General features: G+C 35.6%; 1 protein-coding gene across 1 annotated transcript in view; it reads left to right on the forward strand.

Moving 5' to 3' along the window:
• PPAT (phosphoribosyl pyrophosphate amidotransferase) overlaps nt 1–12,985 on the forward strand; it is a 37,293-nt gene extending 24,308 nt beyond the window's left edge. The window contains exons 2-11 of the mRNA XM_019469308.2: nt 639–705; nt 1,503–1,709; nt 3,469–3,581; nt 3,692–3,837; nt 4,284–4,356; nt 5,389–5,540; nt 5,932–6,059; nt 7,691–7,912; nt 9,121–9,241; nt 10,512–12,985. Of these exons, the coding sequence (XP_019324853.1) occupies nt 639–705; nt 1,503–1,709; nt 3,469–3,581; nt 3,692–3,837; nt 4,284–4,356; nt 5,389–5,540; nt 5,932–6,059; nt 7,691–7,912; nt 9,121–9,241; nt 10,512–10,708 (1,426 nt within the window). The 3' untranslated portion in view covers nt 10,709–12,985. The remainder of the gene's footprint in view (nt 1–638; nt 706–1,502; nt 1,710–3,468; nt 3,582–3,691; nt 3,838–4,283; nt 4,357–5,388; nt 5,541–5,931; nt 6,060–7,690; nt 7,913–9,120; nt 9,242–10,511) is intronic.
• Nucleotides 12,986–13,624: the final 639 nt, after the last annotated feature.

A 13,624-nucleotide genomic window follows, 5' to 3' on the forward strand; every position in this document is an offset into this window, starting at 1 on the left:
TTAGCATTTTTAGAAACAGCATTTATTGTTTTGTAATAACTAAAGTGACAGATATTTGTTGGGGAAGAAAAGTGGTAAGTGCAGAAAAACAAAGCAAAAACCTCAAAAAAAAAAAAAAAAAGAATTTTGTTCATGATTCTAGTACCCACAACTAAGCATTTTACCTAACAATTTATTTGGAGATATCCATTTATATCTACATACTCAATTTAGAGGTCACGTAGTACAGGGGTTAGAAGCTCAAGTTCTGGAGTCAGATTGTGTTCTCATCCTGGCTGTGCTGCCACTTTCCATGCAACATCGGGCAAGTTACTTAATTTCCATTTCTTTAGTGTCCTTATTTGTAAAATGGGAATGATAATCATGATAATCATAGTATTTAGTTCATAGGATTGTTGTGAGAGCCTAATAAATTAGGTCGTTCCTATAAATTTTAGGACAGTGCCTGGCATATTAGTTAGAACTCAGACAATATCATCTATCTGGTCACCATCATCGTGAATAGAAGGGGCACTGGTACTGGTAGCATGTAATGTATTGTCAGTTCCTGAATGCTCTTGAGAAAAGTATGCTTCATAAAGAAGCTTATCAATGAGGTAAATTTAAATTTAACAGTTGATGCCTTTTTGTATTCACAGGGGTCAGGAGAGTGCTGGTATTGTGACCAGTGATGGGAATTCAGTACCAACATTCAAAACACACAAGGTATATTTGAACATTAAAAAATGTTGATAATAAAGATAACAATAACCAGATGATAACTAGTATGTTGGTGGGGGAAGGAAATTTGAACAAATAATTTGCATATAAAAGTCATACGCTGGATCAGCCATTTCCATTTGTCCAATTAGGGTCCATTTCTGTGTGATAGTTTGCTTCACTGACTCACGGAAACAGGTCATATATTTAAATATTTTAACATGCTTTGGGTTTTTAAAATGCATTTGATTTAGTTTATTTGACAGAATTTACTCTTTAGTACATCTTCAGTGTTTTAATGGAAAGTAGCTCATAAAACAAGTGCTCAACATTGTGAATGTATTAAATGCCATTGAATTGTTTACCTTAAAATGGTTAATTTTGTTATGTGAATTTCACCTCAATTTAAAAAAAATTTTTTTTTGTTTGTTTATTTATTTTTAAGAGAGAGAGGGAGAGAGAGTGCAAGGAGGGGAGGAGCAGAGAGAGAGAGGGAGACACAGAATCCAAAGCAGGCTCCAGCCTCTGAGCTGTCAGCACAGAGCCTGATGCGGGACTGGAATTCATGAACCAGGGCTGGAACTCATGAACTGCGAAATCATGAGCTGAAGTCGGATGCTTGACCAACTGAGCCACCCACGTACCCCTCAAATTTTTTTCTGAAAAGATATTTCATGGTTCTTACAATTAGGTTAGTCTTTAAGATTAGAATTCTGGAGCACATAGGATAAAAGCCTTTACTCACTAGGGCCACAAGTCTGGTTTTTTTTTTCTAAGATGAGCTTCTACTTTGACTTTACAAGGGAATGGGTCTTGTAAATCATGTCTTTACTCAAGACAATTTGAAGAAATTATATATTTCAAACCTTGGAATTGGACACACGAGATACGCCACTACAGGAAACTGTGAATTAGAAAACTGTCAGCCCTTTGTTGTTGAAACACTTCATGGGAAAATAGCTGTGGCACATAACGGCGAATTGGTAAATGCTACTCAATTAAGGAAAAAGGTAAGTGTTTTTAATGCTTTTTTTCATTATTAGGATAAATTAATGAAATGAAGTTATTGGGGATCTTGGTGCAGGATATTTTCTAATTGTTGCCACCTGTTATCTAACTGCAAAGGACAACTGTATTAGAATTACCTGGAGTATTTGTTATAATTGCAGATTCTAAGATTGAGCCCCAGAATCTGCAGCAGGAGGGTGGTCAGTCTGCATTTTAATGTACTTCTAAGGTGATTCTGATGGTACTGCTTTAGAATAGAGATGTTAAAAAGTTGATTTGTGGTTGTTGTGAGAAACAGAGAAATTAGGGTTTTATGGGCTGTTCCTATCCCTTCAGCCTTGTCCTTATGTTCAAAGCATAAAAAGAAAATAGAATATAAACTGGATAACAAATACAAGGGAAAGTGATTTGGAAACAATTACAGGAAACCACTTGGGGAAAAGGCAAAGAATTTACTTATGTTCATTTTCGTTCATAGCATGGTATTTAGAGCATTCTATGTTAATTTATGCCTATGCTTTTATCCATCATTAGTTTATCTTCCTTTTTTTTTTTTTTAATTCCTTAGTATCTTTATATTCCTGATAGCTTATTTATCCATTCTTGCCATTCATTTATTGATGCCACGTTTCTTCAGTCCATTGGATTATAATAATCTTGATCTGGTAACCTTGGAAAGAAAAACCTCAGGTGGCATTCAGTAACAGGATGGTTATACACACACACATGCACACACAGTTATTTCCTTAGCATTCTAGAACAAGGCATTTTACATGGGATGAATAGTGACAGGAGTCAAATGATGATGAATTTTGGTGGGTTGAAAATATCTAGAACCATGCTTCCATTCCACTCATTGTCCTTTTATTTTCAATTCTAGCTTTGTTTTGCTCTCTTTTTAGGCACTGGTATTATAATGATAATATGTTTTTCTGCCCGTAAGTGAAAAAAGAATTTTTTAATTCACACAATCAAAAAAGTATAAATATGAAGTAAAAATTACTAAGAAAAACTCACCACTTAGTGATAACCACCAAAATTCAATTCCATGCAATACCTAGCTCATTTCTAGACACAACCACTTCCCAGAGTCTGGATTTCATCTCTACACATTTAGCTGCCTACTGAAAATGTTCTATAGTATCAGTTTAAACTCAACCTGTACAGGTCATTGGTGGTGTTCTTGTCCTGGTCACACTGGCTCAGAACCTTATAATCTTCATGAGTGTGCTCAACCAATTTTTATTACGTCTTCTACATTTAATTGTTCCATATAGTTAATTCCTTTCTTCTATTCTGTCAGCAATAATCAGTGGGGATGGATAGCCCACCAGCACTATCACTAACAAACCTGGATTGAGCGGCCCCAACTGTAGTATGCCACTCTTATGGGAATGTATCCTATTGGTCAGGATTGTCAAGGGCTGAAAAAGTTAGAATCACAGTTCCAAATTCTTGTGCCTTCTCCACTCTTCCCCACCTTGACTGCAGGTTTATATTCCTTCAAACTTAGTTTTCAAAAGCTATTCTATATGCTTCCTAGAGCACTTTTTTTTTCTTACTTAAAAACCTTCAGAGACTTCCTATTGCTTTCAGCAGTGGTTCTCCATTATTATATACATGTGTCATTAGTAGAATGCAGGATTTTCATAACTGAAAATTCACACAATGCCTGATCTCTTTCCATTATGGTGGGCTACTGGGTGAGGGGTGAGGTGGAGCTTCCCCTCTAATGATTACACTTTTCTCCATTCTAAATAGCTTCTGCGGCATGGTATTGGTTTGTCAACAAGTTCTGATAGTGAAATGATTACCCAGTTACTGGCATATACACCTCCTCAGGAACAAGATGGCACCCCAGACTGGGTAGCAAGGTAATTGTAAAACTAGGCTAAGCTCACAGCTCTGCTACGAGAGCTCTGTGTTGCAGAGCTTATGTCTTGTGTTTATAACTGAAATTATTCAATTATTTAATTAATTCCAGGATTAAAAACTTAATGAAGGAAGCACCTACAGCATATTCCCTGCTTATAATGCACAGAGATGTTATTTATGCCGTACGAGATCCTTATGGAAATCGCCCTCTATGCATTGGACGTCTTATTCCTGTATCTGATATAAATGATAAAGGTAATGCACTTCAGAAGAAATACAATTTCATAATGCTTTTCCAAGTTCTTGTCCTACTGTTGGTACACCCTCAAATCTTTAGGTATAGGAAGCTTATGAATGAGAAGGAACTAGATAAAAAGAAAAAAAATGATGTACTACTTCGTTTTTTTTTGTTTTGTTTTTTTTAATGTTTATTTATTCTTGAGAGAGAGGGAGACACAGCATGAGTGGGAGAGAGGGGAGAGCAGAAAGAGAGAGACACACACAGAATCTGAAGCAGGCTCCAGGCTCTGAGCTGTCATCACAGAGTCCAGCGTGGGGCTTGAACTCATGAGCCTGAGAGCATGACCTGAGCCATAGTCAGATGCTTATTTATCTATTTGGTGTTTAACTGTTCTCTTGAAATAGGTAGCCTCTTGTAAAATTTCTTGAATCCATTAACTGAATTGTCTTGTGATTTACAGAGAAAAAAGCTTCAGAAACAGAAGGATGGGTGGTGTCTTCAGAATCTTGTAGTTTTTTATCAATTGGCGCAAGGTAAGTTTTGTTTCACTCAGCATATTCACTTTTTCCACATCAGTAAAAAGTTTTTTGTTACGTGAAAGTTTTCTTTCTGATGGCTGCTAGAAGACCTATATATAAATGAATGCAGTTTCTTTTGTACATTTTACTCAGCACTGGCACTGACTTTAATATTCCAGTAATACCTTCTAATTTTGAAACTGGCATCTTGCTTTCAAAATACTATGAGACTTATTTTAGAAAGGAAGAATCTCCTCAACAAGGAATAGTTATGATCGAAAAATTTAAGCCAGGATAAAAATGTTCTCTTTAACCTCTGTTCTTCAAAAACTGAGTAAAATTTATGGCTTTTATTTTTTAAAATAAAAATTAGAATTTAGGGATAAGATAGAAGTATTAAATTTTTTTAATTTATTTTATTTTTTTATTATTACTTTTTTTTATTTTGAGAGAGCAGGGGGAGTATAGCGAGAAGGAGAGACAGAACTCTAAGCAGGTGCTGCACCATCAGCTCAGAGCTTGATGCAGGGCTCAAACTCATGAAATGTGAGATCATGACCTGAGCTGAGATCAAGAGTCAGACACTTAAGTGACTGTGCCACCCAGGCACCGCAAGATACAAGTATTAGATTTACTGCTGGAAGAATATTAATTTTTTATTTTTTAAGCCATCTCTATATTAACGTTTATTTTTTTTTTTATTTTTTATTTTTTTTATTTTTGAGACAGAGAGAGACAGAGCATGAACAGGGGAGGGGCAGAGAGAGAGGGAGACACAGAATCTGAAACAGGCTCCAGGCTCCGAGCTATCAGCACAGAGCCCGACGCGGGGCTCGAACTCACGGACCGTGAGATCATGACCTGAGCCGAAGTCGGACGCTTAACCGACCAAGCCACCCAGGCGCCCCTTAAGCCATCTCTGTATTAAACTGAACCACTTTTCCTTTATAAGGGAAGGGACTCTTTGTGTACTTTACAATAGATGTTATTATCAGTCTTAAGGACTGGTTTATTTAAAGTCTTCTTTCTTTAACATTGTTTCCCAAGATATTACCGTGAAGTCTTGCCTGGAGAAATTGTGGAAATAACCAAACGTAGTGTCCAAACTCTTGATATTATACCAAGGTCTGAAGGAAACCCGATGGCATTTTGTATCTTTGAATATGTTTATTTTGCAAGACCAGATAGTATATTTGAAGGTAAATAAAATATCTTTAACTTTTTACTTAAGTTTCTTATTTATCTCACTGAAACATGGCAGTTCTTGGTTCAAAGGCTTACCTGGCTCTTTGGAGGCACATCTTTAGATGCTGTGGATATGAGACTGAACCTACAAGTCATAATATCACTATTTTTCCCTTTCATGCTGGACCATGTTTTCCTTTTAGGAGTAGGGATTATGATTTTCAGATATGTAATAAGGCCAAATTTTTTTTAAATAGTGAATTCCCCAGTTTATATTTTCTGCTTTAGTTGTTTTATATGCTTTACTTTTTGTACTCCATATATAGAGTTCTAACAAGCTAGTTTTCTTAGAATAATAATGAAATGCTAAGTAAAAATAATCTATTTTTTTTTCAAACATTCCAGACCAAATGGTTTACACAGTAAGATACCGTTGTGGTCAGCAGCTGGCAATTGAGGCACCAGTGGATGCAGATTTGGTTAGCACTGTTCCGGAATCTGCTACACCCGCTGCTCTTGGTTATGCAGGAAAGGTATTTCTCTTGACATGCAGTGAAATGCTCTTATAGCACTGAAATCAGAAACCCTTGTATATAAAGAGAAACTTACCAGTATATTACAAGGAAAAGGAAAATGTTGGATCCTTTACAACAAGAGTTATTTTCCAACCTTTTCATTCAATGGCACTGTTTTAGTGGAATCCACCCCAAGATTCACCTAAAGATGAGCAGAATGATCCACTTCACTTAAAAAGACAACATCATTGGGGCACTCGGGTGGCATAGTTGGTTAAGTGTCTGACTCTTGATTTTGGCTCAGGTCATGATCTCATCATGGTTCGTGAGTTTGAGCCCCACATCAGGCTCTGTGCTGATGGCGTGGAGTCTGCTTGGGATTTTGTCTCTCCCTCTCTCTCTTCCCCTCCCCTGCTTGTGCTCTCTTTCAAAATAAATAAATAAACTTAAAAAAAAAAGATAACATCATGAATACCTATAGAATTTGGTGGTAATATTTACTTATTACTAAAACTTATTTCTTGAAGCACCCTCCCTCACAAACCACTGGTTTATTTGTTCTCTATTTAGTATGGGTGATCACAAAGCCGTTTATGTTCATTTTGTGTAATGTTTTTAGTACTGTGCTTAATTTCATTTTCCATAACCAGATTTATATGACTATGGTGATCCTGGGGTGTCCTCATCTGCATTCACTATGTTGAAAGTTTTATGTTTTCAAAAGAAATGATATGCGCACATTTTATTTTATTTGTTTTTTTAAATTTTTTTTTAATGTTTATTTTTTTGAGAGAGAGAGAGAGCGAGAGAGAGAGAGAGAGAGAGTGCAAATGGGGGAGGGGCAGAGAGTGAAGGAGACACAGAATCCAAAGCAGGCTCCAGGCTCTTGAGCTGTCAGCACAGAGCCTGACACGGGGCTCGAACCCACGAACCGTGAGATACGACCTGAGCCGAAGTCGGACACTTAACCGAGTGAGCCACCCAGGTGCCCCAATATGCACATATTTTAGATTAGTATTACCTTGAAAGATGGATAAATCACCTCCTGTCCCTCAAAAAGCATTCTTTGCATACTGGGTTTTGTTGTTTATTTTTTTAATGTTTATTTACTTTTTGGGAGAGAGAAAGAGCACAAGCTGGGGAGGGGCGGGGGGAAAGAGAGAGAAATCCCACATGGGCTCTGTGCTTACAGCAAACTTTGAGATCATGATTTTGAGCCAAAATCAGGACTCAGATGCCTAACCGACTAAGCCACCCAGGTACTCCTACATACTAGTTTTAATTCATTTCTTGCTGATAGTTTTTAATTGCTGTGAATTTTTTTGTCAGTGATTTATTGTCCTGTCTGCACACACTTACTGTTCCTTTCCAAGACAGGGAAGTAATATTTGTTTAAGAGAGAAACATTACAACTTCTGACAAAATCAATTGGTTTTCCCAATGAGTATATTACTTTGAACGAGTTTACTTTTTGCCTTTTTTCCCCTACAATTTAAATAGTGAAGAAAAATTATAATCTATTGATGGAGAGTTCAGAATAGCAATTTCAAATGTTTTCATACGTATTATAATGGAAGAATGACCTAGAGAAAATAAGAATCTAGAGTTCTCTATATGTTGCTGTTCATTGTCCTTTTATTTCTTGTCAGTGTGGGCTTCCATATGTGGAGGTGCTATGTAAAAACCGGTATGTAGGAAGAACATTTATTCAGCCAAACATGCGGTTGAGACAACTTGGTGTTGCAAAAAAATTTGGAGTATTGTCGGACAACTTTAAAGGCAAAAGAATCGTTCTTGTAGATGATTCAATTGTGAGAGGCAATACCATCTCACCTATAATCAAATTGCTCAAAGAATCTGGTGCGAAAGAGGTAAGTATTATTAAAACATAACCTAAAGTACTAATAATTAATAGTACAATACTGGCATAAAAATTGCAATTTAGTACAGCGAATGAAAATGGATAGTTCAATAAAATAAATTGTCATCTTTCAAATGAGTTGGTTTAGGAATAACTATGCAGCAACTTGGAAAACATATAATAGCTACTCTTAAACTGCATACTAACTATAATCCTTAATAGACTAAAAACCTCAATATAAAAGATTAAAACTTTTATAAGGTTAATTTTAAAAACTCACAAAAGCCACACAATAAAATGTTTGTTTAATTTTTAGAGTACTTCTCTTTTTGAAGATGTAGAACAAATCCTACTGTAATAGATTTGCCACATTGGGTTATATTTTTAAATCTCAAAGCTTATTCTAACTCTAAATATCTTAGTAATTCAAAATACAGAAGTGAGGTGTCGTTTACAACTAATAGTTGAGTGGATTCAATAATAAAATCTCTTGTAGGAGAAAGTGGCATGGAAAGCAGTGGCAGTCTCTCTAGAAAGCTTTGAAAATAATTGTGATTATGATTTTCCAGCTTTTTTATGGCTGTTAGAATTATGATAATCTCTTCAGAATTCCTTGAAAATTTTGTAATTAAAAACAAAGAGGTGTAAAGTAAATTCACCATTTGTTACGGTAGTGAAAAAGAATACACAACAGCTTATGTATCTACCAGTAGGAAATGTATCTACCTAAGTATGATGAAATATGTTGTAGCCACTAAAAACTGTAATTATGAAGACTACGTAATATGGGAAAATCTTTGCTTTATAAGAAAGGTAAAATAATTGTGGATGCCAATTATGGCCATGTAAATGTACCTTACAAAAGGCAGAAAAGTAATAATAGAGGAAAAAAGCTCTTAATAGTAGTTAAGGTTTTTGTTATATCCTGTAGACCATTTTTTGCTTTCTGAAATGGTAAAATAAGAGGTAGGAAAAAGTGGCATTCAAGAGAAAATTAAGGTGGTCCTAGGAATATAAAGTCATTAAATGGGAAATAGAAGAAAGAAATGTTCTCACTGATAGATGGTAAAAGGAAACAATAGGCAACTCAGTAAAAAGAATCTTTTACAAGTGGCTGACATTTTGAAATCTTTGTCCAGATGCTTTGGAGTTTAGACCAGGGCTGCTCCAGAAGGGTTATAAATGTTAGAATAATATGTGAAATGATTTCTTTCCAAGGTACACATTCGAGTAGCTTCACCGCCAATTAGATACCCATGCTTTATGGGAATAAACATACCAACAAAAGAAGAGCTTATTGCCAATAAACCTGAATTTGAACATCTTGCAAAATATCTGGGTAGGTATTAAAATTTCTCTAAACATTTTTTTTTAACAGAGAAAATCCAAAGCCTGTCAGTCTTTATACTTGTAATAAAAACAATGTCCAGCATTTGTTAAAAATAGATAATTTTATAACATGTTAAGCAGATATTGAATAGTATTCTGAATAGAGTGCCTGGTGTGTATACACACCATGGTAAGTGCTATATTGGAGACCTAGGCCAAGGTGAGATCAGGTAAAAAGGAAGAAAGGCTTTCTAGGTAGAGGGAACTGCAGGCATATCAGTTAAAGCCTCCCAAAGATCAGATCTGAAGAAAAACAAAAACAATTTTACCACAGATTATAATAGAATACTTTAGATGTGGGTACAAATCAAAAAGTGAAAAGCTAATGTAGGGTTATCTTTAATAATGAGGTCAGCAGACTTGGAGATTAGCTTATCCTGGATAAGACAGTTGCTTTTCTGTTTTTTCTTTCTTTTTTTTTTAATTAAAGTTTATTTATTTATTTTTGAGAGAGCGAGCAAGCAGGGGAGGGGGAGAGAGAGAGAATCCCAGGCAGACTCCCCATTGTCAGTGACCTGGGCTGAAATCAAGAGTCAGATCTTAACCAGCTGAGCTGCCCAGGCACCCCAAGACATTTGCTTTTCAAATTAGGTGAGATAAACTGTTTTAATATCACAGCAGATGTTTAGCCAATGTGCCTTGGTACCTCCGCACTGGTTGTCTAGATGGCTGGTTTTGACATGCCTGTACCTTACCAGTTAAATACTTTGAATATCATCCAATTGGTACCTTATTGTGAACACTCACTTTTTGCCCGGAACATATCTGTATTATTTTAATAATACCACAGATACCGTATAGTTAGGCCATGTTTCCCTTATAAATGAAAAGACTTAGGAAAAGTAAGTGACCTTGAGCTTAAATTTGAACCCAGATTTTCCTGACTTCAAAGTCTGTTTTTCATAATCAAGAAAATTACTAAAGAGACTTTCTGAACCCATTCTAGATTTGAAGCCTCCAGTGCTATTTTAAATAGCAATTTAAATTCCAATTTCAAATTTTAAAAAATTATAAAGGCCCAGAATTTTATTGCTTATTCCCTCTTCCCTCCTCCACCCCTGCTTTTTTTTTTTTTTTTTTTTTTTTTTTTAAAGAATATGAAAGAGAAATTTTTATGCTGGCTTAAGTTTTCCTGTTTGTGACTGTTGTCTTGTGAGGCAGATCTTTCTTTCCAAAGGAAGCATCATGACCTTTTCCTTTTCCCCTCTTTCCCTCTGTAGGAGCAAACAGTGTTGTATATCTGTCAGTGGGAGGACTAGTTTCATCTGTACAAGAAGGGATAAAGTTTAAAAAACAGAAAGTGGAAAAGCAGGATATTATGATTCAAGAAAATGGGAATGGTCTGGAATGCTTTGAAAAGAATGGTCATTGTACAGCATGTCTCACTGGAAAATACCCTGTGGAGTTGGAATGGTAGTTGATAGGGGCAGACCTGATGTTTCAAAATACAAAGTTGGTCAAGAAGTTATAGTGGTGGTTATACCTTATCCATTTAACTGTTACTCCCTTGGTCAATGTAAAATGCTGTATGCTTATGATTTCCTTTATATGTTTTGAGATTTCTTTTCTGAAAAGAGTACCAAAGTGCTATGCTTTCCTTAATGATCCTAGATAAATATTTTGGTGTCATCTAGGAGTTTGGATGATCCGTTGTTTTTAGTAGTTTAGTACTTTGAGGCTACCAGTTATGAGATCATACACATTTAAGTTCAGATCAGCAACAATAATGCAATGAATAGATAAATTTCTGTTTTAGTAGGGATGGCCAGGCACTATACCTTCCCACAGATTCTTAGAAAATTTTGTGGAATGTTTCTTGAGTTATTGCAATTCGGTTGTGGAATATTTTCATAATTGAACCTTGCTAATTGCATATAATGCAACAACACTGTTTTTTGTGGTGTTTGTTTGTTTGTTTACACACAAGCATTGGCTAGCCTTTTTCACCTGGTCAGAGAAAGTAGGTAGTAAGTGGCATTTCCCAGGTCCATGCTTTAAATGGTTTGCAAGAGGTTAGACTAAGACGGTGTGATGCAAACAAGACATGAGTTAAATATAACATTTCACTCAAACCTTGAATCCATTATATCCCCAAAGTGTCAAGCCTCTAGAGTTCTCAGTGTGGTTTTGACCTTATCTTCCCTGTCTAACTTTAGACAAATCTTGAAACATCAACAACAATAAATACATGCCTCTTTGTGCCTCACTTTTCCCGCCTGTGCAGCGGGGGTACTTAGTAAATTAATTAATAGGGATGTGAAAAAGTGTCATACTTTTTGTGGTGGTTAGAGCCATCCTTTCACCCCTCAGTTTTAAGATAGTGCATGATTATTAGCTTTTGAAACGTTGGCTGTTATTCTGAAATTGAGATTTCATTATGATGAAGGGAGACATACAGTTTAGCAGTGCTTTGCCACCTGTCTTTGAGATGTCCTAAGGATGATTGTAAAAACATGTCTGTGGAAGGTGTTTTTCTACATTTGACTATGAAGTATGATCTAAGAAGTATGATACTGCTTAGTGCCCTTATAGTATAAACCCAGCAAGTAACCTAGTACATTTGAAGTAAAAAATAAATTTTTAGGTTCTAACAACCCTTTCATTCTTATTAATTATATGTTCTTTTAATAAAGTGCTTGATCATTTGCAAACATATATACATATATATGTACAAATATAGATATATCATTGCAATTAAATGATCAAATACAAACCCTGTAGGGGCCAATTTTGTTTAAGATCAAGGTGACAACTATTTTGGAATTAGCATGCCTGTCTGATTCTAAGCATCACCTTATCACTTTTTTTCCACTTTGTTTTACTGGGATCTAACAAATACAGTTTTTTTGAAGTGTTTTCCTGTAACATCTGAGATTTAAAATTTTAAGATGCCTTGCCCTCAACTCCTGTTTATGTAAGATTTTTTTCAAACATAAAAGTGTTTGTTTCTGTGTTAAGTTACCTTAATTTGATGTATATAGTGTCCAAATCCATTTAGGAATTTAATATTTATTAATAACTGAAATCTTCTGTCTTCATTTGGTATATAGTCTCACATATATATATTATGGCAGGCCAAGATAAAATCTTGACAGCTATTTAAGCCCATGTGCAGCAGGCATCAGTGGGTTAGATAATGCTGTGGCAATGACACAAGCAAATTGACATTTGAATAAAGCCCTGGGACCACTTGAGTGTATAGCCTCTTGTCTTAAATGTATTCCTCATATCAGCATGGAGGAGGCAAGACCTGTGGGTCAATTTTGAATTGGCCTTACTTACATTTGATTTTTAAAAACAAGAGACTCAGGGAAAGTACTAAACCAAAATCTCTGATTTGACTTTCGTGTTTTCCATAGTTTTTGTCTCTCATTGTTTTTATTTTGTCTTATTGAGATGCTTTTATAAAGGAATATGGGACTGTGAGAGTTTGGTTATTCTACAAATTTCTTAATGTTTCTCCATCATGGCCTTTTATTTCACAAGTTTCTGAAGTCTGAATTCAATTACAGTTTTTTACATTTAATCTCAAATGTTGTTTAACTGTTTTAAATAGCAGAGTGCTGAAAATTACAAAGAAGATGAAAAAATGTGTTTTCACAGGATCTATATTGTTGTGAATTAAACTAAGCCTACTTTTTTGTGACTTCATTGTGATGTATTGGTGATAAATATATGTAATAAGTGTGTTTAAGTATGTGTGTGCTTTTTTTTTTAATAATGACCTTTGGTTAGTGCATTATGATGAGTAGCGCAGTAATAGTCACATCCAGGCTCCATTCTTGGCACCAGCTAGTCAGATCTTATTTCTCTGATCCAGGCATTTCAATAAATAGACCAGTGCTTATGAACCAGGCAAAAGTCCTGGCTGAGTAGGAAGGAGAAATAAAGTTATTAGAAACGTAATGCTGAGTAAGCACTAGAATAGTGGAAAGTTTTGTGGAAATACCAGTGAGAATGGGGAGTGTCACAGAAGAGGTGGCTTAGATTTCCAAAATGTATGTGTGTGTTGGGGGAGTTGTGTTGTTTTTTTTTCAGTCAAATTTAGGTAAATTAATAAATTGTATATTCAGACAATAGAACTTTATTCAGTCCTAAAAAGAAATGCGCTGTCAGGCCATGAAAAGATATGGAACGTAAATGCATATTACCAAGTGAAAGAAGGCAGTCTGTCAAAGCTGTATACCGTGTGAGTCAAACTTTATGCCATTCTGGAAAAGGCAAAACTATGGCTCAGTTCATGATTGTGGGATCCAGACCCACATTGGACTCCACGCTAAGTGTGGGGCCTGCTTAGGGTTCTCTCTCTCCTCCCCCCCCCTTTTTCCCCCCC

This window comes from Panthera pardus, unplaced genomic scaffold (assembly GCF_024362965.1).
Source record: "Panthera pardus isolate Hobbes unplaced genomic scaffold, ASM2436296v1 HiC_scaffold_13, whole genome shotgun sequence".
Classification (NCBI taxonomy): domain Eukaryota; kingdom Metazoa; phylum Chordata; class Mammalia; order Carnivora; family Felidae; genus Panthera; species Panthera pardus.